General features: G+C 39.7%; 1 protein-coding gene across 2 annotated transcripts in view; it reads left to right on the top strand.

Annotated features, from left to right (window-relative positions):
• The window catches only part of UCHL5 (ubiquitin C-terminal hydrolase L5), a 31201-nt gene extending 3792 nt beyond the window's left edge, over nt 1-27409 (top strand). The window contains exons 2-11 of one of the 2 annotated variants that reach the window (XM_077824411.1): nt 105-168; nt 1696-1801; nt 14678-14803; nt 14899-14960; nt 15048-15178; nt 17769-17832; nt 18423-18525; nt 18963-19076; nt 23065-23163; nt 26718-27409. In XM_077824411.1, the coding sequence (XP_077680537.1) occupies nt 105-168; nt 1696-1801; nt 14678-14803; nt 14899-14960; nt 15048-15178; nt 17769-17832; nt 18423-18525; nt 18963-19076; nt 23065-23163; nt 26718-26762 (914 nt within the window). In that variant the 3' untranslated portion in view covers nt 26763-27409. Of the gene's footprint in view, nt 1-104; nt 169-1695; nt 1802-8133; nt 8218-14677; nt 14804-14898; nt 14961-15047; nt 15179-17768; nt 17833-18422; nt 18526-18962; nt 19077-23064; nt 23164-26717 lie in introns of those variants that run through there. The other variant, XM_077824412.1, reaches the window with a different exon arrangement.
• The last annotated feature ends 234 nt before the right edge of the window (nt 27410-27643 follow it).

Raw genomic sequence — 27643 nt, 5'->3', positions numbered from 1 at the left:
CTTAAGTCTGGGCTTAGTTATAAGTAAGTTTCTTTGTGTGTACATATATATGGCTTTTTCCTCTCCAATTTGGGATAGTTAAAACTATAGCTTTGCTCTTTCAGGTTGCAGGGGAGCACAAGTTGAAGAAATATGGAGTCTGGAGCCAGAGAACTTTGAAAAATTAAAGTAAGCTATTGGATCATAGAATATTAGGGTTGGAAGAGACCTCAGGAGGTCATCTAGTCCAGTCCCCTGCTCAAAGCAGGACCAACCCCAACTAAACCATCCTAGCCAGGGCTTTGTCAAGCCTGGCCTTAAAAACCTCCAACGATGGAGATTTCACCAGCTATGTAACCCATTCCAGTGCTTCACCACCCTCCTAGTGAAATAGGTTTTCCTAATATCCAACCTAGACCTCCCCCACTGTATCTTGAGACCATTGCTCCTTGTTCTGTCATTTGCCACCACTAAGAACAGCCTAGCTCCATTCCCTTTGGAACCCCCCTTCAGGTAGTTGAAGGCTGCTGTCAAATCCCCCCTTACTCTTCTCTTCTGCAGACTAAATAAGCTCAGTTCCCTCAGCCTCTCCTCATAAGTCATGTGCCCCATTTTTGTTGCCCTCCTCTGGACTCTCCAGTTTGTCCACATCTTTTCGGTAGGGCCAACAACTGGACGCAATACTCCAGATGTGGCCTCACCAGTGCCAAATAGAGGGGAATAATCACTTTCCTTCATCTGCTGGCAGTGGTCCTACTAATGCATCCCAATATGCTGTTAGCCTTCTTGGCAACAAGGGCATACTGTTGACTCTCTAGTTGTCGTTGTGGCCTTTGTTTTAGAGCTGACCCTAAATTCAGATTACTATGATGGGGGAAAAATCTGTGCTGATGCAATTTAAAAATATTTCATAAAACATTTTTAGAAGGACTTTTTCCCTCTACAAATGTTATTTATCAATGTTATGGTAATACCTGAGATCAGTGTCCCATTGTGCTGGATAATTTACAAACCTAGTAAGAGACAGTCCATCTTGTGAAAGACATAAAACTAAATAGACAAGAAAAACAAATGATGGGGAGAGAGAGAGAATTACCTTCGTTTTACAGATTGAGAACTTGTATGAAATCTTCACTGGGAATCTTAGCTTTATGGATTTTTCCTTTTGCACTTAGCAGGATTACCAAATTTATAGTTTCAGTGCTTATCAATGCTTGGATAATGAATCTGATATTTGTTTCCAAAGAAAGTGTTATGAATATTATTATTGATGAAATCGCCAGATGTATCATGCAGGGTTTTTTTAATCAACCAGTATATTTCCTGTGTGGAGGGTGGTGGTGGTGTAGGGAGGAACAGGGTCTAAGGTTAATATGTACTGGATTTCTTTAACTTCACTTTAACCTCTGAATGTGTATTAGAACAGAAGCAAACTGGCACTTAAAGCCCAGTTTACCAAGTGATCAATGAGCCAAAATTTTACTTTTCAACAGTGCTATTTGAGCACTAACTCCACCTGGAATTGTGGGTGGCATCTCTGAAAATTTTTAATCATTCAAAGTTAGAGGTCACATCTAGGAGTCTGAGCCGAACTGACAATGTTTAGAAGGGAAGAGTTAACTGAGTTGCCTTATCAGATGGATACACTGAGATTTAAAATAGTTTGCACAGTTCTTTATCAACACACTTTTTCTGCTTTGACCTTTTATTTTATAGACCCGTTCATGGGCTGATCTTCCTCTTCAAGTGGCAGCCGGGAGAAGAGCCAGCAGGCTCTGTTGTTCAGGATTCCAGACTAGACACAATATTTTTTGCTAAACAGGTACAGTAATTTCAGTGACTTCCTTAGGTGCCCCATGAAACAGGGTTTTTTAGTGCAGAAAAACAGAAGATAACTGAAGGGTGCACAAAGGTGAACAACTGTGTATGAGGTATGTTTAGTCAGACAAAATCTTGCCAAACAAGGAAAAGTAAAATCCTGTTGGGAGAAGAAGCTGAAGAGTAAATGAAAATGATGCTTTTAAAACTTCCTTTCAGTGTCATAAAGGATTATTTTGAAGGTTTTTTTTTCTTTAAATCTTCATGAGTCAATGATATTTTGAAACCACTTTCAACAAAAGATTATGGGGCAAAATTTTATTTCAGTCCATCAAAGTAGAGCTGCTATCACTATATTTCTCAAATGCTTTTTGTTATAGGAAATGCTCACATTCTAGAGCCATATTTACCTGTTCCCTGTACAAACTTGATCTGAAAGTATTCCTTTAATTATTTATATCTGAAATACATAAGGTTTGAAACAAATGATTGAAAATGTTGTTTATGCTAATGAAATCCATCTTATATCATTAAAGATATAATGCACTAATACAGAATTCTTGTATTTTTTGCTTTGGCAGGCAGATCAATGTATATCATTAGTGACTTAGAAAAGCAAGGAAGAGTAACCAGATCAAATGTAAATTTTCTAACCAAGAGAAGTTAGTTCAGTAGTAGGGGTTTTTTTTGTTTTGTTTTTTGTGGTTTTTTTTAAATGCATATTGGTGTGTATGACTGGCTAGAGCGGGCCTTTGTGGCTTCTTACAGAAGGCCTTGTGTCCGCCTACACCCTGCCCCAGGAAAGGAGCAACAAAGGTGGGTCCTCCAGGCCTGCCTAAAGAGGCTGCACAGAAGCAGCCAATCAGACCAGGAGGCTCAGAAAAAAGGAGTTGTATTGCCTTAGCAGATTAGTTGTTGGCTGGGACCAGAGGGGCAAAGAAGGGTGCTCCCCTCTCTCTGGCCAGAGGAGCTCAAAGGACAAGTAGAGCTGGGTTCTGGCTGCATTTGTTCAAGCTCAGGGAGAGAGGACCTGAAAACTTAACCCTAAGTAAGGGGCAAAGATAAAGGGTCCAGATAGAGGGAGGCCTGGGGAAGTAGCAGCAACAAATCTAAGTGAGCAGTACATGGCAGCTATTTACAGTGTTCCTGAGCTGAAACCAGGTGTGGGGGAGCCAGGGTTCCTCCACGGACCACTGGCAAAGTGGTGCAAACCCCAAGAACGGGGTAAGGTTTGTTTGGAGGCCCAAGCGAAGGGCTGAATTAAAGGGCCCAGGACTGAGACTGAAGATCCTGGTGAGGCCAGATAGACAGTTTTGGTTGGACTTCTGTTACCCTGGAAGGAGTTAGTTTTGATTGTATGACCCGGCCAGAGGGCTGAGCCACTGAAGATCCACCAAGCAAAGTTGACAACCTACAGGGGATGTCAGGAGTGGGAAAGGACTGTGGTAGCATACCCAGCCGCTAGGAGGCACTCAAGAGGTGAGCTTTCCTCTCTATCACAACTTGGTATCACAGCTGGGGTTACGAGACTCACGTGAGTGATGCTTACTCCTGTCTCTAGTGCATGAGGTCTGATATCCCATCTGAAGCTTGACAGTGAGCCCGGAAGCCATGACATCATCCAAATAAGCCTGGTTGTCTCTAGTGCCAAAGGGAAAGGAGGCAGATGGCCTGCTACGTAGATACATCTACTGTGCGCTTGAAGGCAATGCAAGTTCAGTTTGCCCCTGGAGTAACAGAGACAAGACTGATTATTGGCAGGTACAGAGTACTGAGATGCTGGGAGAGGTCAAGGTCCCGAAGGATGCCTTCCCTCAGATGCCAGAGGCTCTGATGGCTGCTAAATAGACTGATAAAACATGGTTTGGGGCCATGAAGAGTTAAGGCCAATGGGAAATGTGGTAAGTGTATCAGCAGTTCAGTGAGGCTCACAGAGAGTAGCGGAAGGTGTGATTTGAACTGCCAAAACAGCTAGACAGGCTAGAGAAGCAGCAGCACCTGTTATGGATCCTGCAGGAAAGAAGCAGCAATGACTTCAAGCACTGGGTAGACAAGAGTGATCCAGTGGGACTGAAACTGACTGAAGAGTTGTTATGGTTGTGGACACTGCTTGCTCTTGAGTGAACTGGGGTGGGGAAAGACTGAGTTGCTGGGGTGAGCTGTGGGAAGAACCACAAACTCCGCTAGTGGCAGGGAGGTGGACAAGGATAATTGTCTTTGGTTTGAAGAGATGGGCCACATAAAAAAGGTTTTGCCCTTTTGAAGATGGACTTGCTGCAGGAAGAGATGCAGGAGCCCAAAGAATAAGTAAAGTAAGAAAAAGGTGTCTGATGGCACAAATGCCGCTGCGCTCAGTGCCTCAGAGCTGGACTTGGAAACAGCATATACAACTGGTCGGCAAACCTATCCAGTGGAGTATGAAGGAGTGTGGAATGAAACAACTACGATCACTGGCACAAATCTTGTTGAGGTGTCAGTGTACACAGACGTGCCCCGGGGGGCCAGGAGGTGACACCAAAGAGCCCACAAGGGGAACCTAGTGACATGAGGCAGACTCAACTGGCAGTCCTAAGAAAACATGAGCTGTTGGATGTCTTTCGGAGGAGATAAGACCAAGGCTTCTGAAAAGGGCTCAACCTTGAGAGCAGAGAATGTAAGAAGCCCTCTCTCCTTGCCAAAGTAGTATAGTAGGGGACTTGATGCTATGAAAGAAGCTAGATGGAAGGCTCTGGAGGAAAATAAGCCTGAATTGCAGAAGCTCTTCAGGCAGAGTTGCTGAGAGAAGACCCTGACCATGCAGGGCACCTGACTAATCAAGGCAAGGACTACAAAAACTCTCCATACAGAAGCCTCAGGCAGAAGACCCTACCAACCAGGGCACCGACTAATAAAAGCTATCCATAGAGAAGGGCCTGGGAGAGAATACTCCGAGAAAGCAGGGCAAAGACTGCATAAGAGAGAACATTGTCTTCAGGCAGGACCACCACCCCAAATCCTTTCTGTGTGGGGAGGTATGTGATGGGGTATACCTGGCCTTCATGGCTCTATACAGGAGGTCCAACAGTTCTACACCCTGCTGTAGGAAAGGAGTGACAAAGATGGGTATTCCAGGCTTGCCTAGAGAGGCTGCACAGAAGCAGCCAATTGGAGCCCAGCAGGCTCAGATAAAAATAATTGTAGGGCCTTAGCAGGTCAGTTCTTGGTTGGGGCTAGAGGCTCAAAGAGAGGTGCTCCTCTTTTTGGCCCGAGGTGCTCAAGGGACAACTAGAGCTTGGTTCTGCTGCAATTGCTCCAGTTGGGGGAGAGGACCTGAGAACTGCACCCCTAAGGTAAGCAATGAAGATAAAGGGGCCAGGTAGGAGGTCGCCCAGGGTAGAGACAGCAGTGAATTGAAGTGAGCAGTATATGGCTGCAGTTTATAAGGTTCCTAAGTTGGAACTTGGAGTAGTGGCTGAGACCAGGTTCCCCCACTGTCCAAGTGATGTGAACCTTAAGAAGGAAAGAAGCATGTTTGGAGCATGAAGCATGCATGCATGGATTAAGAAGCATGTTTGGAGGCCTGAGCAAAGAACTAAATATAAAGTGCCCATACCTGGGACTGAAGATCCAGATGAGGACAGACATAGTTTTGGTTGGACTTTTGTTACCCTGGAAGAGACTGTGCCACTGAAGACCCACCAAGCAAGGCTGACAACCTACAGGTTACACCAGGAGCAGGAAGAGGACTATGGTACTGCACCCAGCTACTAGGATGCTCATAAGAGGTGAGCCCCACCCATCATATCTTGCCTCTGAAACATAGAGGTATAGCATTCAGTTTAAACCCAATATTCATCCTTCCCACAAAATTTATATTATGTTCCTATTTGTCCTTGTAAAGATCTGAAATCTCGCAAATCTTGAAACAGAGCTTATAGAAATGTATCATAAGTAGAACACTGCTATTTTTGTTCCTTGTTTTGTGTGTCTGTTCTAAATTGAGACCATTATCTGACATTTGCATTTTTGGAAGTTGAGAGGTATCCACATAGATCTATGCACAAATAGAAATGTGGGAGATAAAAGCATACTTAACCTCTCTAACTGTCATAGCTTCTCTATATCTGTGCTTCTGTCATATGCTGATGAAAATTCATCTGTGCTTTGTTCTTACCCCGTTGTCTTCCTTTTTCACTCCTCTTTTGCCCTGCTGTAGAGGCCCTCGTTCCTTGGCCTTTCCTAATCCCACTTTCTTCCCTTTCTCTGCAAACCTTCTCAAACAAGAAGTCTAAGATCCAGCTGTGATCTTGTAACACCACGAGGTAGCCGACAGTTTCTGTCTAGTGTCTGGATGAATGGTTGGTTACATATTCGCTATTCTGGGTTCTGCTTTCTATCATAATCAAACATGCTGTTGCTTCTTAAATATTCCAGACCACTTGTGTGTTCCCCTGCTTTACGCTTGCTCATGTCTTTTCTCTTCCTCCATTAGGCTTGTTTCTGAAGCATTGCACTTAGTGTTTAACAACTTGTTTTATTTGATTATGTTTAAAGGAGCCTTATTAGAATTGAACTCTAGAATGCAAATACAGAGACTTAAGCTCAAATAACATTACAATTCTGAATGGAAAAAGCTAGGAAACCTCAAAACAAATGGTGAAAGAGTGTTTAATTTCCAGGGTTCTTGGTATTTTCTGAACCCTGAAAGTATAGCTCATCTTTGTAATGGGAGAAAGGGAAGTCCGTAGGCTTTTTGGGATACCCTCTTACAGACAGTAATGACTGCTTTGGAGTGTCTGGCCTACTGTACAAATACAATAAATATATTTCTTTTAAATGGTGAAAAGTAGCTAATATGCACTGGTAACTGCTCTTAAAGTAGTAGTGCATGATTTTGCCACATGATGGCACCAAATATTTGAAAAATGACCTACGAGGGAATGGGCTGGTACCTTTTTGCTTCTTTCACCTTGTCCGTATTAGACAAGTGCAGCAGCTTAACTAAATCAAAGCACTTGATGATATAAGGATGCCTGAAAGAGTTTTGCTTGTTTCATACATTAGAAATTCACATTTGTCTGGACTGAAAGATTTAGTGTGACTAGAGATCTAGTAAAATTATGGCTTACAGGAGAGTGAAAGCTGATCATTAAGAGGGGAAAAGTGTTGTGTTTTGTTTTCTTTTTTTTAAAGAGAGTGCTAAATAGGTGTTTGAAGTTTTAAACTTTTAGTGATTAAAATTTAGGGGAAAGTAAACCTGCGTTAAAGAATCAGCCACATCAGTCGTGGTCTGAGAGCTACTCAACAAGTCCTCCAGCAAAACAAGGGAAGATCAGGGCTGTTTCTTACATTTCTAAGATGTAAGAAATGGGGGGTGGGAGTGGGGGCAGTAAAACTTTCTTTATACATCATAAAGAAACAAAAAGGGGCATAAGCCTAGTTTTGTTTTTTTCTTTTCCTTTGCAGGTCATCTTCAGAACAGATTGCTATTTTATAAAGTCTTTCCATTGCCCCCCCCCTTTTTTTTTTAAAGAACAGATGAATAAAATACCTTTTTTTTGTATGTAATCCACCATAGTGTACGGGGAGGGTGAGCAGATCTTCTGTCTGGGCAAGCAAACTTTCCTGGCAATTGTGTAAAACTGCAGTAAGCCAATGGAGTAGTAAACATTAGGGATTGGTGGCCTGTCAGTTTGCATAGTCACTTTAAAAAAAATAAAAATAAAAAAAAATAATACAGTGAGAGTTCCAAACATCTTGAGGATCCCAACTCTTTTGTTCTCAAAACCCAGATTTTTAGCCATCCTCCTTCCATATGTTCTTTCTCTAAAAAAATTACAATCTAGATAGAGACCTTGTACTCTGTGTTCTTAACTTCTGTGTTGAAGTTTTTTTTAATCTTTATATTGATAAGACTAAGTGTATGTCCTTGTATGATAGTGCTATAATATGGCAACTAAATTAAGGTATTCTCAGTGCTACAATTCAATTTGTACCTAAGCTTCCATACATCTTGAAACTTTCAAAAAAAGATTTCTTGATGTAAACTTCATATGAAAAGATCATAACTCTGAAACAGTGTTTTATTATAAAATTTAAATACCTCACATGACAGTGGAACAATCTAAAAACAAGATTTGGATGCATCTGAGCACTTTTGCAGCACATGAATATGTACCGTAGTTGTGGGTTAGTAACTGAAATCTAACAGCTACTGTGTATTACAGGTTAGAGCTTGAGTATTTTGAGAAATAAATTGAATGATAGTATGTTTAATATGCATGCTTATTAACTTTTTATTATCTTGGTCAGTTTTATATGTACTCATGTTAAATTTGGCCTCCCTGTTATGCCTAGGTATGATATGGTCCTCTATTTGGGGGCTCAGAACTCTGGATGATCTTACATGCCATTTGAGCTAGGATACCTAGGCACAATGAGGTGAGTTAAGGATACGATTTCAGCCTTAACTCTGAATGTCTTAACGTCTGTGTGTTGTTAAACCAGACCCTTAATTTTATTTTCCAAACACAGTGGTTACATGTGTTAATGCCGCCACTAAGGTATTCAGTAATCATTAATGTTGTTGCAAACCACTGTTTGTTTGTCAAGGAACAATTGCTCATGGCTTAGCACAAAGGTCTTGGCAGAAGTAGACCCACCTCTCCAAGAGCAACATTTGCACAAGTTGCCACTGTGGGTTGATACATTTATACTGATTTTTTTTGGGGGGTGTCCAATATTTTACTAGCCAAGTATCAGGATGACACATGCATTTTTACTGAGTATTCATTCACAGTTTTTCAGCAGTATGATAGAACACTAACTAGGAACTAAGCACATTGTACCTGGGGGAGGAGGAAGACTCGGCCAAAGAATGGATTTTAGGCATAACTGTATCCCAGTAATCTGGGGAGATTTGTTTTGTTCATGTAACGCTCCCATTGACTTAAATTGGTTGAGGATCAAGCCCTTTTATGTTTGCAGGTTTAGTAATACTAAATTTGAGCATTGAGATTGGCCCAATTTGAGCATTAACCAAGTTAATAGACAAATGAATTAATTATTGAACATTTGCAGCTCATGGCACATACAATACAGTCATGGAGGGATTGTCTATAATGGAGTATAACTAATATAGAGAACTTACCTTGGTTCTGAAAGGTAAAATTGTGCATCTGTTGAAAATAACAAGTCTTAGAACCCAAATCTACCCTATAGTAACATGGTTGCATTTGGCTGTAGATCTAGTAAAATCATCTATTTTGTGGCATGCAGAAGTTTAGAAGATGAATCTACAAGATTCACAGTGATACAAACCCATATATTATAATGCAAAAGAGAATAGCTGACCTACAAGACCAAGGTACTTCTCCCCTGTCCACAAGAAAGTGGATTGGCATATTGCATTGTAATATATGTGGTGCTACACGTGAAATCAACCCAGAAACTCAAGCTGATGCACAAGGCTGATGCCCACTTATTAATGTGAATATCGCTGGGAGCATGTGACATGTGTGCTCTGGGATATGCATTAACTGCATATTGGTTTCTGAGTGGACTTATGATGTTCGGTTTAAACCAGTAAAGCCAAAAGCTTTGTACTAGCTTATTTAAGATAGCCTTATGCCATACTGCTGCAGTATCGCATCAACACAGATTCTTAAGTAGAAGGGCAAATACTTGGGGAGACACCAGTAGAACCAAAGAAAAGACAAGGTGGGAGTGGGGTTAAGTAACCTAATCTTCCTTTCTGTTTTTGCTCTTGTATGTGTTGCTGTCATCTGAAGTGCCCATCTTCATCTTCAGTTACCATGTTGATTTCCCATCCAACCCCTTAGCCTCCCACCTCCATGTCTTCCCTTCCTTGTTTGACTTTCAGTCTTGGATCAGCTTTCCTAGTTACCAAAACAGCCATTTGCTCAATCTTGTCTTCACTGCTCCTTTTCACCCTCTTTGTGTCTTCCTGTCCTTCTGTAACTTATGTTTATGACTTATGTCCCCTCCTCTGATTTATCAACTCAGTGATGGACTCCTTTGCCCCTCATTCTTGGTGCAAAGCCCATCCCACCACTCATAGCTCACTCCTAACATCCACATCCTCCACTTGCTCAGCAACTTACTTCACTACAAACTTCTTTTTCTCTTGCAGTTCCTCTATTAAGAAGAGCTACTTCTCTACTCTCAATTATCCTAGGCCTGCAGTCCCATCTATATGCCACTATTTGGCTCTGTCGTAAAACTCTCTCATTGTTCTCCCACTATCTTGCCAACTTTTTAGAAAGAGATGTTCCCTTTTCCCTACTTCTCTCCATAGTCACTGAAGTTTATCACCCACTTTTCAGTTGCCCCCATTACCCCATCGTCTCCTGTTTTATGATTCCCTATCCCCCCCACTTTTGTTTTTCTCCTTAATCTTTTGGTCTTCCCTTCAGTTTTTCATCTTATAATAAATCTTCTGTGGTCTCCCCTCATTCGAAGGTCCTACTCTAGACTTCATCTGTCTCTCCAGCTAATCCCATCTCCCTTCTCTCTGTCACCTAAAGTTCATATATATTCCATCTTCAACTGTTACCTCAACTTCTCCCCTTCATTCTGGCTTGTGACCTTTGCACTCTACTGCAACTGCTCTCACCAGTATCTAGAAGTACCCTTCCTGGTCATTTGTCAGAGCTTCTATTTCCAACCTCATCATCCTCAACATTGAGAACCTTCTATACATATCATGCAGTTTTTAAAATCTTGTCCGTCCTTATCTTTCACAGCTGTGTGCTGTTTTTCACTTTCTGCCAATCTTCAGTATGTCTTGATGCTTCTACTCCCCTTTCTCATTTCCTTAGTTGAGGACATGATGGTGTTCCCATGTGCTCTATCCCTTGGCTTGACTGTATAATTGTGGATGTAGATGCTCTGTGTAAACATGTGTTACTGTCATTGTGTCCTAATTCTACTATTGCTTCCCATTGTCTTACACCCACTTATTGCATCTTATTTCAAAAATGACTACTTTCTATGAAGCAAAGTCTGTCTTACTGATTATTTGTTGTACACAATGCTTAGAACATTGGGACTCCAATCTTAACAGGTGGCTTTTGGGCATTACCAATCAATTAATTATATCTGGCATGGTGTACAACATTAGAACAGCTGAGTCTTCTAAAAAAAGGGGTGATGTCTGAGGTTCTTTCTAGGAGGTGAGGGGGCAAAGAAAATGAGGAGAGGGTAGAGGGTCAAATCTGTGAATTCAATAAGATAAGAAATAACTGTCCATCTTGGCTTTGTCCTTCATACCAAGATGGCTGTATTTAATGTGTAACTTGTGAATTACTCAAAATAACTTTTGTCTTCCCCCTCCTCCTATATACATTTTGAGGCATGTTGTAACACTGCACGTTTGGTAGAAGAGCCGTACAATCTCCAAGAGCATAATTCCATATTTTCCATTAAATAGCAGATCTAGGTTAACTGTATTTCCTACATGCAAAGCTATGCATGCGCTTGAAGGGGAAAAAGGCTAAATATGTATTCTAATTCAGTAGTATAGATGCAGTCCAGTTTTCTAGTGATACACTTAGTTTTGGACAATTGAATGTAAATTCATATCATGGAGCAATATACTGTTCACTACATAAAGTACAAATAGAGCACTTTCTAGCACCGTGGTATCTTGTGGATTTTGTTTTGTTTTCCCCGATCTTGACAAAGAAAAGGTGTCAGTGTGTTCTGACCTTCTTTGACTAGAATACGGATGTTCTCTGTTCACTTTTTTTTGTTGGAAGTGGTTTCATGTTTACAGCCCTGAAATATATTTCAAATGCTTGATATATAATTAAGCTCTTACATTGTCTTCTTTTAAAATGTATGTAAACCTTTATGCTGGATGTTACTCACACAGACTGGAAAGTCTTCTCCCCCGTCCTCTCTCTCCCCCCCAAGCCTTCAAATTTACTGAGTGAAACAGCTAATAATCCTCCCTCATGCTGCACATAGCCCCAAACCAATACAAAGTAATTTCTTGTCCAAATTCTGCCCTTTAATTACACCCTTGTCAACTCCATTGACTTCAGTGGAGTCACATAAAGGTAACTAAGAGCAGAATATGGCCTCATATCTTTTATGTCCACTTTTGAAAGGTAGTATTCACTCTCCATCCTTCAACATATATAGACCCTATATTTCACTTCCCTTTTAAAAAAAAATAATTACGGCTGTCGAATAATTTGCAGTTAACTCATGCGATTAACTCAATTTTTTTTTTAAAAATTACGATTAATTGCACTGTTAAACAATAGAATATCAATTGAAATTTAATATTTTTGGGTGTTTTTCTACCATATTGATTTTGATTGCCACACAGAATACAAAGTGTACAGTGCTCACTTTATATTTTTTATTACAAATATTTTCACTGTAAAAATGATAAACAAAAGAAATAGTATTTTTCAATTCACCTCATAGTGCAATCTCTTCATCGTGAAAGTGTAACTTACAAATGTAGATTTTTATTTTTTTATTACGTAACTGCACTCCAAAACAAAACAATGTAAAACTTTAGAGCCTACTGGTCCACTCAGTCCTACTTCTTGTTCAGCGAATCGCTAAGACAAACAAGTTTGTTTACATTTACGGGAGATGCTGCTTGCTTCTTATTTACAATGTCACCTGAAAGTGAGAACAGGTGTTCGCATGGCACTTTCCTTGCCAGTGTTGCCAGGTATTTACGTGCCATATGCCCCTTTGTGCTGCAGCCACCATTCCAGAGGACATGCTTCCATGCTGATGGTGCTCTTTTAAAAATAAAAAAAAAAAAATGCATGAATTAAATTTGTGACTGAAGTCCTTGGGGGAGAATTGTAGGTCTCCTGTTCTGTTTTACCTGCATTCTGCCATATATTTCATGTTTTAGCAGTCTCGGATGATGACCCAGCACATGTTCATTTGACAAAACGCAAAGAAAATACAGTGTGAGATTTCCAAAAATAGCTACAGCACTCAACCCAAGGTTTAAGAATCTGAAGCGCTGTCCAAAATCTGAGAGGGATGAGGTATGGAGCATGCTTTCAGAAGTCTTAAAAGAGCTACACTCTGATGTGGAAACTATAGAACCCCAACCACCAAAAACAGAAATCAACTTCCTTCTGGTGGCATCTGACTCAGATAATGAAAACGAACATGTGTCTTCGGTCCGCTCTGCTTTGGATCATTATTGAGCAGAAACTGTCATCAGCATGGACACATGACCTCTGGAATGGTGGTTGAAGCATGAAGGAACATATATGCATCTTTAGTGCATCTGGCATGTAAATATTTTGCGATACCGACTACAACATTGCCAGGCAAACTCCTGTTCTCACTTTCAGGTGACATTGTAAACAAGAAGCGGGCAACATTATCTCCTGCAAATTGTAACCAAACTTGTTTGTCTGAGTGACTGGCAAACAAGAAGTAGGACTGAGTGGACTTGTAGGCTCTAAAGTTTTACATTTGTTTTATTTTTGTATGTAGTTATTTTTTTGTACATAATTCTGTATTTGTAAGTTCAGTTTTCATGATAAAGATGTTGCACTACAGTACTTGTATTAGAATTGAAAAATACTATTTCTTTTGTTTTTTACAGTGCAAATATTTGTAATATAAAGTGAGAACTATACACTTTGTATTCGGTGTTGTAATTGAAATCAATATATTTGAAAATGTAGAAAACATCCAAAAATATTTAAATACATGGTATTCTATTGTTTAACAGCGCGATTAATCGCGATTAATTTTTTTTAATCACTTGACAGACTTAAAACACATGTTTTAGGCTGTGTATCTCTCTTAATGTACAAAAGCTCTGACTAATATTAAGGTTTTGATTTACTTTTTCAAAAGGTAGAATATTTTACCAAAAAAATATTCAGGAAGGTGAATTAAGGCTGATACTCTATCTTATTATTAACTGGCTTGAATTTTTTGTTGTACTAGTTTGTGGAGTAGTCTCAGCTTTTAAAAATAAACTTGGATTGAAGGAAGATATGTGCTCTATAAAATGAGGTGAACAGCAAAAACTTTTGAGTGAAATTTATAAAACTTTGTAAATACAGAAGAGATCTGAATTTGAGAATAACTCTTAATGTATTTACTAAGTTTATTTTTTTTAACAGGACCATCTTAACTCTAGGTCGTATGCGATACCTTCTTTGCCAAAATATAAATTTTTAAATCTTTTTCCCTGTTTGTCTAATTGTAGTATTCATTGAATGGTATCATTATATTTTTAAGGGGGAAATAGAAAGAGCTTTTCTAGAGATATGTACAGCCAGGTTCAGACAGTTTTTTTGTGTTGAGTAATACCTTACTCTGCCTGTGGTACCATTGAAATCAAGCAAGGTGCTAGTCTGCCTGAGTAAGGATGAAGCCCTGAATCACTAGTAGAATAAGGTTATACACTAAAAGTAACACATGCGTCTTAAAAGTAAGCAAAAGATTCTTTGCTGTGCTTTAGCAATTGATGACATCACTACATCTTTCTTTGTCAGGTTGTTGCGTTCTTTACTCTGTTTTTAACTCTTCTTTTAGAGGAAGTGAGAGGGCAAATTACAGGGTGTTTCTAATATATTTACTTAGAATAATTGAACTTTTTGTCTGTTTTGCCAATTGCACCCATACAACCAGCATCAGTTGGTTTGTCTTGTACAGCAGAGCTTTTATGGCTGTCCAGGCTAGATTTACTACCTAGGTGGAGTAAATGTTTACCAAAAAATAGGTACTGCTTCCAGACTGCATTTTTGTAACCTAAATCAGAGCCATGTAATCTATGGAAAATAAGGGTTTATAAAGGAAGAATTGGCCCAACTTTAATTCTTTTTATGTGATCATCTGTAATGAACTTGTCCTCACTTTCCATACCTCTTTCTAGGTAATAAACAATGCTTGTGCTACTCAAGCCATAGTAAGTGTGCTGTTAAACTGTATCCATCAAGATATCCATCTAGGAGAGACACTAGCAGAATTTAAAGAATTTTCACAAAGTTTTGATGCTGCGGTAAGTGCAACTAACTTTTGTACTTGATGTACACTGATTTGAACAATTGGCTTATGTTCTATTTATCTTATTTTATCTTTTATATATATATTTAGATGAAAGGTTTGGCACTAAGCAACTCTGAAGTGATTCGGCAGGTTCACAACAGTTTTGCCAGGTAACAAAAGTTGTGCATGTTACGAATCATACAAAATCCAGTAACCTTTTCTCTTTCCATTCAGCTTTGTATCTATTTACCTTTTAGACAGCAAATGTTTGAGTTTGATGCAAAGTCATCAGCAAAAGAAGAAGATGCATTTCACTTTGTAAGCTATGTTCCTGTTAATGGAAGGCTATATGAACTAGATGGACTAAGGGAAGGACCAATTGATTTAGGTAAGTTTAGTTCACTGTGGCGAATTTAAACATTGTACCTTGTTGCATTTTTAACAACAGTTTTTGGTGGCCATATGTGACCAAAACAAATTGTTCTTTTGAGATAACAGCTGGTTCTGGTTAATACTTTTGATCTTTCACTTAGAGACTTATTTAGACGATGTATTGAAAAGGGCGATCAACTGGATTAGTCCGTCCCCCCCTTTTTTTTTCCAGGTTTTTTCCTTTCAGCTAGTTTTTGTGATGTCAGAATCTTAAAATTCTGTTATTCATTCCCTTAATATTTTAGTTCCAAGGCAAAATCAACTGGACAAAGAGGTAGAGTCTGTTAATGCCAGGTCAAGAAGTTAAATCTAATCTTTTCATTCCACTTAAAATGTAATCATCTATCAGATGTCTCTTCTAATTTTTAAGATTTGCAAAGTCTTATTATTTGGTATTAAACTAACTCAGTTTCACCTGGTACAATACTTGTTACCATATTTTCTTCATGTTGCCTTCCACCTCCTTTTTTATATTCCAGGGAACATGTTAATCATCTTTGTAATCCTAATGTTATGAGAGTAGAAATGTCACTACTTGGCATTAAATTGATGCTTTATTTGTCCCTTGTAGTATTTATTATGGTAAAGTAAAAACTAGTAAAGTAAATACATCATCGAAAGGTGGATTTCTGTCAGTTTCTCAAATATTAAGACAAATGTCAAATATTTAGTTTCAGTATAGTGCATCTTTCATTTTGAAAGATTCTGATCCCTTTTAAAAAAAACAAAAAAAACTTCCTACTGGACAATGGCCCTGATGTAGTCAGACCTGCATGTCATATCATTGAAGTATATAGGCTTTCTGTGGACATAGGGGTCTGTTGGCATGAAATCCATTTGCAGGATGGGGAGTATGTATATAGTAACTGTTCAACTCACTACTATAGCAAAATACAGAATTTAAAAGCATGCTGTGCAACAGTTTAGGACTGGAAGTGAAGAATACAAATAAAACTACAGGGGGAGTTGTAGGTCTCTTTGTTCTAGTCCTCTTTGAAAGGAGAGTACAGGAACTCCTCACAAAGTTGTCCCGGTTAACGTCATTTCGTTGTTAGGTTGCTGATCAAGTAGAGAACGTGCTCATTTAAAGTTGTGCGATGCTCCCTGCTTTGTCCACTGCTTGCAGGAAGAGCAGCCCGTTGGAGCTAGCTGGTGGGGGCTTGGAACCAGGGTGGACCAGCAGCCCCCCATCAGCTCCCCGTTCCCTGTGCAGCAACCACCCAGCAGGCTATCAATTGCCAGCAGTTCAGCTTTCCCTCCCCCCACTGCCATGTGCTGCTCCTGCCCTCTGCCTTGGAGCCTCCTGCTTGCTGTGCAGGGAATGGGGGCGGGGGAAGAGGGGAGCTAATTTCAGGGTGTCCCCCTCCCCCCCGCTCCTGCACCGCTCTTACCCCATTTCCATAGAGCAGTGGGGTGGGGGGGACACTACAGGGCTTAAGACGGAGGGAGCTTCCTGGCAGCAGCTTCTGTCTCAACTTGGTGATCTACTTAAAAAGGCAGTCTACTTAGAGTGGGGTCAGCATACTTAAAGGGGCAATGCGCGTCTCTCTCTCTCTCTGCCATGCTATCTCCCCTCCCTCCATTCGTGCTGCCTTGTAGAGTGTGAGGCTACATTAACAACAAAGGGTTAACCCTTGAGGGTTCAGCTGATTGGTAGTTCATTATTTAGCAGTCAGGCATTCCCTGGGAAATATCCCACCCTCCGACTTCGCCACCTCAACCAAGCTTCACAATCATCATCGCTGTGTACCAGTATTAAATTGTTCGTTTAAAACTTATACTGTGTGTGTGTGAGTCTGCACGCGCGCTCTAAACCCCCCCCCCCATTTACATTAATTCTTATGGGGAAATTAGATTTGCTTAACATCGTTTAGTTTGAAGTCACATTTTTCAGGAACATAACTACAACATTAAGCGAGGAGTTACTGTAGATCAAAGTGCTACAAGGAACTGTTAATGCACATTAAATGTTCATTTAGAGAAGCCCTTGCTGTTACATCTTCAAATGCCTTGCAAGTGCTAAGTATTGTTTTAAAACATGGGGAGGAACCCTCCAAAATTTGGAGAACAAAATGGAAGAATAGGTGATGCTAACGTTATAAAGGTTTCCAAAGTCTAAATTTCTGGCAGAAATTACTGGATGAGGAAAAAAAATCAGGATTTTCATATACTTGCTCCCTCCCTCACCCACCCACCCAATTTGGAAAACCAAATTTCTACCTTTACACTCTCACCAAAAGACTTGTCCTTTTTTCCCCTTGCCAATAATAGAGTAAAGGTTAGAACACCCCCCCCCCTTTTAAAATCTACTCCAGCTTTGTTGCTTTTCTAAATACTGTCTAAATATTGTTCAGTAGAGTACTGAAAGGTATTAACAAGAACCAGTGATTAACTTTGTATTTCAAAAAGACCATTTTGAACAATTTAGTATTGTCATTCTCCAGAGAAGAGATCCACTAAGTAGCCTTTGCAAATGAGTATCCAGAGCTTGAATTTGCAGAAAAGCTGGCTTTTTTTTTTAAACCTTTTTTATGTATCCTATCTAGGTGCCTGTAATCAAGATGATTGGATCAGTGCTGTCAGGCCTGTCATAGAGAAACGAATACAAAAGTAAATGTCAGGTGCTTTTTTTTTTTTTTTTTTTGTGAAGAACATACATGTATACCTTTTTACTGCAAAAGAACCAATTCCTAACTTTCTTTGGTTAAAAGTAGTATTCTTTTTTCTTGTTAGCTTTCTAAAAATAAACTACGGCCATCAGTTTTTTCTAACTACTTAACCCTCCTCCCCAAATCACAACTCCAAAACAACCTGGGCTAGAAACACAACTTGTTTTGTGTTCTCAGTTATGGAGGACAGTTACTAAAGTTTTATATTTTGAAAAGCAGTTAACTAATTGTCAAATTATATAAGCAGAAAGATTAACATTTAAGCTCAGGTGGGGAAAATAAACTCTGGCGCAGGTGCTTTAAAAGGTACTATTGGACTAATTGCCATATTTAGTGTTTGTAGTTCAGTGCAGTCGTCTATGATGTGATTTTGTTTCACAATAAGAGTGAAACAATATCCACAACTTTAATGTGAAATATAAATATATATATTTACTTACAATTAAGGAAACCATAGAGGATTTTTGTTTGTTGATTTGGAGATGCTGTGCAAATGATTGTAATTTTGAAAACTATGTTCTCTTCTTTTAGATACAGTGAAGGGGAGATAAGATTTAATCTTATGGCCATTGTGTCTGACAGAAAAATGATATATGAGCAAAAGATAGCAGAACTACAGCAGCAACTTTCAGAGGTAGGATATAATATTTAAATAATGCAATTGTTCCATGCCACTGTCACTTTTTGCTTAGAAGGGTTATAAAAAATAACTTTTAGTTAGTATTTATTTTGCAACTAACCATTCCATTCCTGCCCCATAAAGGGGAAGGAAGGGGGAGAAAAGAAAAACGCCGGCAGTATTTTTACTCCACAAAGGGAGACATGCCAGAGACTGTGAAGTCTGCTATGGACTTCATGTTGTTGATTTTTAAATGGAAGATACGCAGATAGTATTAATATACTAAGATAGAATTAGGTGTAGCATATTGCTAGCAAATAAGTGTAGCATATTTCTACTACAGTTCTTAAAAAACTTGAAATCTTAATTTAGGTAATAGCAGTATAAACACTGTACAGACCAGACTTTTTATAAAATTCTAACTTTGTGGCATTCATTTTACTTTCTTTAAGGAAGAGCCAATGGATACAGACCAGAGTGGTAATATGTTAAGTTCTATTCAGTCAGAAGTTGCAAAATATCAGATGTTAATTGAAGAAGAGAACCAAAAACTAAAAAGATACAAGGTACATGTTTTTCTTTTTGATTTTCATAGTAAAACTGTCAGGAAGATCGTAATGAAGAGCCAGCTTGATGTGAGGCCTGGAAAGGAGGCCAATCTCATGCTTCTGCACATCAGGGCTGGAGGAATTAAAAGGGTATTAGCAAGGCACTGCACTACATTATTCATATGCGTCAACATACTTCTCAGTTATTGGTTTGTTCACTCACACCTTTCTTTCTAGATACCTGGGAAACTGATATTTTTATCTACTCTTTTTATTTGGCTCATAGAATATCAGGGTTGAAAGGGACCTCAGGAGGTCATCTAGTCCAACCCCCTGCTCAAAGCAGGATCAGTCCCAATTAAATCATCCCAGCCAGGGCTTTGTCAAGCCTGACCTTAAAAACTTCTACGGAAGGAGATTCTACCACCTCCCTAGGTAACGCATTCCAGTGTTTCACCACCCTCCTAGTGAAAAAGTTTTTCCTAATATCCAACCTAAACCTCCCCCACTGCAACTTGAGACCATTACTCCTTGTCCTGTCGTCTTCTACCACTGAGAATAGTCTAGAACCATCCTCTTTGGAACCACCTCTCAGGTAGTTGAAAGTATCTATCAAATCCCCCCTCATTCCTCTCTTCTGCAGACTAAACAATCCCAGTTCCCTCAGCCTCTCCTCATAAGTCATGTGTTCCAGACCCCTAATCATTTTTGTTGCCCTTCGCTGGACTCTCTACAATTTGTCCACATCCTTCTTGTAGTGTGGGGCCCAAAACTGGACACACTACTCCAGATGAGGCCTCACCAATGTCGAATAGAGGGGAACGATCACGTTCCTCGATCTGCTGGCTATGCCCCTACTTATACGTCCCAAAATGCCATTGGCCTTCTTGGCAATAAGGGCACACTGTTGACTCATATCCGGCTTCTTGTCCACTGTCACCCCAGGTCCTTTTCCGCAGAACTGTTGCCTAGCCATTCGGTCCCTAGTCTGTAGCGGTGCATTGGATTCTTCCGTCCTAACTGCAGGACCCTGCATTTATCCTTGTTGAACCTCATCAGATTTCTTTTGGCCCAATTCTCCAATTTGTCTAGGTCCCTCTGTATCCTATCCCTACCTGCCACCATATCTACCACTCCTCCTAGTTTAGTATCATCCGTAAATTTGCTGAGAGTGCAATCCACACCATCCTCCAGATAATTTTGAAGATATTGAACAAAACCGGCCCCAGGGCTGACCCATGGGGCACTCCACTTGATACCGGCTGCCATCTAGACATGGAGCCATTGATCACTACCCGTTGAGCCCGACAATCTAGCCAACTTTCTACCCACCTTATAGTGCATTCATCCAGCCCATACTTCCTTAACTTGCTGACAAGAATACTGTGGGAGACCGTGTCAAAAGCTTTGCTAAAGTCAAGATACAATACATCCACTGCTTTCCCTTCATCCACAGAACCAGTAATCTCATCATAGAAGGCGATTAGATTAGTCAGGCATGACCTTCCCTTGGTGAATCCATGCTGACTGTTCCTGATCACTTTCCTCTCATGTAAGTGCTTCAGGATTGATTCCTTGAGGACCTGCTCCATGATTTTTCCGGGGACTGAGGTGAGGCTGACTGGCCTGTAGTTCCCAGGATCCTCCTCCTTCCCTTTTTTAAAGATGGGCACTACGTTAGCCTTTTTCCAGTCGTCCGGGACTTCCCCTGATCGCCATGAGTTTTCAAAGATAATGGCCAATGGCTCTGCAATCACAGCCTCCAACTTCTTTAGCTCTCTCGGATGCAACGCATCCGGCCCCATGAACTTGTGCACGTCCAGCTTTTCTAAATAGTCCCTAACCACTTCTTTCTCCACAGAGGGCTGGCCACCTACTCTTCATGCTGTGTTGCCTAGCGCAGCAGTCTGGGAGCTGACCTTGTTTGTGAAGACAGAGGCAAAAAAAGCATTGAGTACATTAGCTTTTTCCACATCCTCTGTCACTAGGTTGCCTCCCTCATTCATAATAACAATCACATTTTCTTATGCATATTCTCTAAAGCCTCCCCTATTCTGCCATCTCCTCCCGTTCAAGTATGTGTATATATAAAAGTTCATCAAAAAGCTCTTGTAAATAGTGAAGTATAGAACTCTTGGAAAGAGACAGTTGCATGTGTCTCAAGAACTTATAACTATGGTCACCAATAATTCTGCTCTGTTGTAGCATTCTTTTACTTCTCAGAATTTGTTCTTTTTGCTATAGTGATTTTTTTAATTTAATTTTATTTTATTTTTGGTCATCCCTCTGAACTCCTTTTATAAGATTGATATTTCTAATGAACTTTTCCACCTTTCTTTGTTATAAGGGTATGCTTTAAATTAATGAACATTTGATACCCAGCTGATCAGATGTGTGTACTGGACTGGCAATGAACGACAGAAAAATGAAAGTACTTAGCTGTTTGCTGTTCTGTAACAGAACATCTCTGTGATCCCTGAATATGGCATTGAAACAGCTTTCGATTTTTTGGTCTTTACATTCGGTACAGATGTGAGATTGTACACTGTTTAGAAAGTAGCAGAGCATATTTTTATTCTTCGCTTTTTGAAGTCCAGCTCCTAGTTTTTGATAAATGGAATGAAGTGCAGAAGAAATTGGCATGTTTAACTGAGGTTCTGACTCATTATCTTAAATAAGGAATTAATCTGAATGCATTTAACTGTATTCATAGAAATGAAAAATGGGGAAGATTTGAGATACGTCTGCAGTGCAGTTAGACACCCACAGCAGATTTAAGATCAGACTGTTTTAGTTGGTGATGCAGATGTTTGGGATTGGGCTGCAGTCCAGTCTCTAGTATTTTGTAAGGTGAGAGGGCACCAGAGCCTAGGCCCAGGCCTGAAAATCTGCACCAGCAACTAAAACAGTCCTTTGAACCTGAGTCAGCTGGCACAGGCCAGCCATGTGCTTTTTGAAAAAGTTGCAGTGTAGATCTACCTTTTTTGATCAACATTTGGAGCTGGTCACCAGTGATTTCAGGGGATATAAAAGAAACAACCAATAGGCAACTTCAAAATTGTTTGCTTTAGTTTCTCCGAAGTGATGGCCAGCTAGCTCCATTGTTTGTTTTTTATACCTACAGAATATATTCTGTGGTAGGTTTTGAGAAAAAAGAGAATGAGTTAGTTAGGTAACCATATAGGATTTTTCCCATCTTTAATATCTATGAATATCTCTCTGCTCCTTGCAGGGTAGGATAGAAAATAAATTATTTTAAATATGCAGGTCACCCTCAAGGGAGATACTCCTAAAGCTTTTTACTAAAGTGTAAAATTTACAGTATACGGGATACAGTAATTTCTTTTGGAGAAACTTATTTTACTAGTTCCCTGAAGATAGAATTTTTTTTATTGAAACCTTTGCCACCTTTAAGAACTTAAATTCTGTTTCTGTTCTGCAGATATAGGCCTTTGCTATATTACATGGTACTATGAGATGTATTAGGAGGATTTATGTCTGTAAAGCATCTTTCCTCTGTGATGTCAAAAATTGATAAATACTACTAATTACTTTTTGTATTGCAATTTTGTCTAAGTGAACCAGTCCTGGAGCAGAGCCCCATTGCGCTAGGGAGTGTACAAATACATAACAAAAAGACATTTCCTGTTCTAAAGAGCTTATAGTTGAAGTATAAAATGAGAGATGGGGAGCACAGTTAAACAGTATTTGTCAGCATGATAAGGAGGAGCTACAATATGCTAGCTGTCTAATCATTGTCAGGTTGAGTGTGGTTTTTTTGGTAGGTGGCATGGCAGATGAGTCTTAAGGAGGGTTTATATTTATGTCATACAAACTTCGTGTAATGCATTGACTCGTCCGAAGTGCTCTGCACCTCACTATCTGAACTCGGTAACTGGCTCAAAAAGAGAATGTAACCTTAAGGGAACTCTTATAATGGGGGGGGGAGGGATCCCTTTTGTCTGACACATAGCAGTTCCATTAATGTCTGCAATTTAATTTTCAGATTGAAAATATTAGAAGAAAACATAACTACCTGCCTTTCATCATGGAATTGTTAAAAACTTTAGCAGAACACCAACAGTTAATACCACTGGTAGAGAAGGTGAGCATTTCTTGTAGGACTTTTTTTAAAGAAGCAAGATATATTAATTCATGTATTTTGTATGTTTTCTACCTGAACAGAAATGTAGCTGCACTTCTAAAACTGGAATTCTTAAGTGGAAGAGGTTTATTTAGTTAAACTTGCTGTGTGCAGCTAAATGGCAAGTGTATATGGGGATTCCCCCTCACCTCCAGCCCTGTATTTTTAAGATGCAGCGTGCTTACCAAGATGGGGGTCCACACTCTGCTGAGCAAAAGCTCCAGAGAGTATCTTCCCTGATAACCCAAAGTCCCCTAATGCTTTCAATAACGACTATATTAGTGAAGTAGAGGGCAGAAAGAATCACAGACTGCTGGCTGAAGTTGCATGAGGAAATCTTACTAAGGGCTAGTCTACACTAGAAATGTGTGCAGCTGCGTCACTGTAGCGCATCTGGTGAAGACAGCCGATGGAAGAAAGCTCTCCCACTGGCATAATAAAACCATCTCCCCGAGGGCAGTAGCTGTATCAGCGGCAATGACCTAGTGCTGTCCACACTGGCACTTAGGTTGGTGTAACTTGCGTTGCTTAGTGGGTGGCTTATTCACACCTCTGAGAGACATACGATATACTCTGGTGTAGAGAAACCCTAAAACTTATCTCCCCAAGGGGAGCAGGGAAATCTAAAACTTATCCACACACAAGGTCTGTGCATCTTTTGTCTTATCAGATTATAGGACCCAGTCTATCCAGTAAACTCCCTACTTAATGTCTGCTCGCTTAACGTTGTTTCGATGTTACATCTCTGCTCCATTACGGAACATGCTCATTTAAAGTTGTGCAGTGCTCCACTGTAATGTCGTTTGGCCGCCTGCTTTGTCCATGATTGGCAGCCCCCTACCCCCAGCGCCTCCCGCTCGCTGGCAGACCCCGCACATCAGCGCCTTTCCCCTGCTCTCCCCGCCTCCTGCCCGCGGCAATCAGCTGGTTTGCGGTGTTCAGGAGGGAGGGGAGAGGAGCGAGGACATGGCACGCAGGACATGGCATGCCTCCTGAACACCGCAAACCAGCTGATTTCCGGAGGCAGGGGAGGGAGTGGAGAAGCTGTGTGCCACGTCCTTGCTGCTCCCCCCAGGCTCCTGAATGCCACAAGACTGCCGCAGGCAGGAGGTGGAGGGAGCAGGAGGAAGGCGCTGATCTGTGGGGTCTGCCGGCGGGTGGGAGGCGCTGGGGGGAGGTTGTAGGGGAGCTGATAAGGGAGCTGCCAGCCTGTTTAATACCTATATTAAATTGCTTGTTCAAAATGTATATAATGCCTTTTGTCTGGCAAAAAAAAAAAATTTCCCTGGAACCTAACCCCCCCACTATTTACTATTAATTGTTATGGGGAAATTGAATTCGCTTAACATTGTTTCACTTAAAGTCACATTTTTCAGGAACAGAAGAGTTACTGTACTGTGTAAAACTGATTTTATCTATCTGTGAACACTAGATGGCAACCCATGTGTGGCTGTATTGCTACATAGGGCCATCAGGTTGTACATGTCTGCTTCTTTTGTTTCCTGACTTTATTGATTTGCTAACTTTTGCTGTTTCCTTTCTATGCTTCTTCCACTGATAGTTTTTGATTTACTGTTAAACATGCTTTGATTTAAGCTTTAAATAATTTTAAAGCTTAAATCAAATTCAAATAAATTTAAATAGTCTGTAATGTTTCAGTTGTCTCCCTGTAAGATCATTAAACTGATAGGTTATTCAAACAGCTGACTTAATTGCGGTTTTTATCATGTTACTGGCTTGCATATCTGTCTCATGTGCAGTAAATATAACGTATCCCTGATGTTAGATCCTTACATTAAATAAATAGCGATTTATTTAGCTTAACAAGCATCTCCATTTAACTGAACATTTTGGGGCTGGGGAGGGACACGTGGGGGACGGAGTTTAGAAGCCCAGTTGCTTGGGCAGATCACTGTTTTACCAGTTGACGTTAGGACAGCTGTTTTCAGGTGAAGGCATTTTGGTCTCTGCCACTTCCTAGTGTTTTGTCTAATGTTTTTACCATGTGAAATGTAGACAGAAAAACTTTTAAGGCTCTTTAAGTAGTCGCCCTCACTTCTCTCTCTGTACAGGTGCAAACGTGAAGGAACTTCCTTACGGTTAATAGTTTAAATGTGACCCAGAGAAATTAAGCCAGCTTTGAATTTTCTTGGTTTGAATTAAACTATATATTTAACAGACTTGTGTTACCAACAGTATTGTATGGTTTTTGTATTAAATTACATATTATGAGTTTTTGTTTCACTACTGAACTTCTGGGGAGACTTGGTGACTTAGAGGATTCGTAACAGGACACACAGAATTTTACTTCAGGTCCTTTAGTTAGAGCCAAACCAGTTCAGTAGCAAGCAGCAGTCAGAACTAGATGCATGCACACCTTTATACAAAGAACCACAGTTACTATATGGACAGGTGTGAATAGTCTTTCTCAATATCATTTTAGTCTTTAAAATCTGTATATGAAGGGAAGAGGTCAAGTAATGTGACATCAAGTTAAATGTTACCAGATGCTTGTAAGATTTAATGTGAAAACTACTTCAAACTTGAATGATTGAGATAAGTGAGAATTTCTTGATTGTATCTTTTTGGCATATTAGTGTGATCTGTGTCTAAAGAAAGTTTTGGCTTGATTTAGAGCTCCATATATACACATCAAGAGGAAAGTCACCCCTCAGAATTCTGTTGCTGATCTTAGTTTAGTATGCAGCTGCCACAGCAAATGATATGATGAATAACAAGATAAAATAGAAATCCCTCTTCATTTTCTAACGACAGGTTTTTTTGCATCCTAAGGGAAATGATTGCCTGTCTGATCTTCTCACATAACTATTCAACACAATATTTTCTATTGCTAAAAACAAAATTTGCATATCAGTATTTTATAACATGGTGTTATGAAAATGATGTACCAGGCTGCAAGTTTGTTGCAAAACGGTTACGTCCATTTGTGTGGAACGTAGACATTTAACACGTGGAAAACTGAGCAAGAAATTTTATTTGCAGATAACCTCACCCTTAGTTTCTGTGTTTTTCTTCCTCCTGTGCTTCTTGATGATGAAGCAAAATATCGGTAAAAATATGTTTGTTGCTTCAGAGCTCGTCAACGGTCGGGTGACGAATAAACAGCATGAGCAGATGATCTCCAGAGTAATAAAAATCTTATTGTTGGATATCTCTCCTTAGAAACTTAAGACTAAACTGTTCTTAAGTAGTGTTGATTTTTCAGATTTTTCCACAAGGACTCAAGAGGTCTTTAACCTGTTTTCCATTATATAAGCGTATGCCCAGAGATGATACTAAGGTTTAGTAGCTGCATGTACTAAGGTTTAGTAGCTTCATGTACGGCATTCGACAAGCATCCAAATTATGTTTAAAAGTGGCTTTTGTTAGACCACAATTGATATTTTACTGTCCGTTCCAGGAGGTAACGGACAGTCATGTATATTTTGAGTTGCAGACAAAAGTAGGCAGTATTCTCAACGTAGTATAACATGCTCTCTATTTTTACCTTTTAGGCAAAAGAAAAACAGAATGCCAAGAAAGCTCAGGAGGCCAAGTGAAGACAATTTTGGATGAAAAATGTATACAATAATGTGCTTCTGACCTTGTTTTCATGAAACAAGCCTACAAGACTTTTCCATAAACTTTAAATTTGTCCAGCGCACGTTTGGCAATTGTAACAGTTTTGTCTTGTATCGTATGTACGGGTCTATAAATCGCCTCCCCTTGCATCATGTGCATGTAGTACCTACTAAGTAATGTTTAGAGTCTCTTGATCAAATTTCCATTATTTAACGGTTGTATCTGATCAATTCCTCATAGCTTATTGGGAAGTAGAACCGCCATTGTTATAGATCTGAAAATGTGCAAATAATGTACCCATATATTTTTAATCTCTTCCTAATGAAAATATTTACACCTTATCCCATGTTAATGGACTTGGATTTCTAATGATGCAGAGAATGTCAGAATTTTAAAATAACAGTTGGGCTTTCTCTGTTCATCACCATTAACAGTTGTTATAGTCTCTGACTCTTCACCAACTTCCCCCATGTCTTTGTTTTTATGAACTTTGACTAATTTTTTACAGAGTTGAAAAGTATGAATTTAGCTGTAAACCACTTGCAAAGACCAATGTGTAATCTCAAAAGATCTACATTGCTTTAGTAGAAAAGATAATAAATATTCCCATTTTTATTTTGGCAAACTTTCTTCAGGTGGTATTTTGTAGCCCTATCATTTGGTAATGTGACTGTTTTGGGTAGGATAGAACTTGAAATCTTGGCTTCTTGACCATATACATCAAACTTGCAACAAGGAAGTTCACAATTTGATTTCAGGAGATAATATTTCTGGAGATGTGTTTTATTCCACAGTTTTAGTTGTAAACCTTTAAACGTACACTTCGGTAGGTTTGTGGGGGTGTTTCTTGACCAGTAGG

The sequence above is a fragment of the Eretmochelys imbricata genome, chromosome 8 (assembly GCF_965152235.1).
Source record: "Eretmochelys imbricata isolate rEreImb1 chromosome 8, rEreImb1.hap1, whole genome shotgun sequence".
Taxonomy (NCBI): Eukaryota; Metazoa; Chordata; order Testudines; family Cheloniidae; genus Eretmochelys; species Eretmochelys imbricata.
This window is presented reverse-complemented; position numbering and strand designations above follow the sequence as displayed.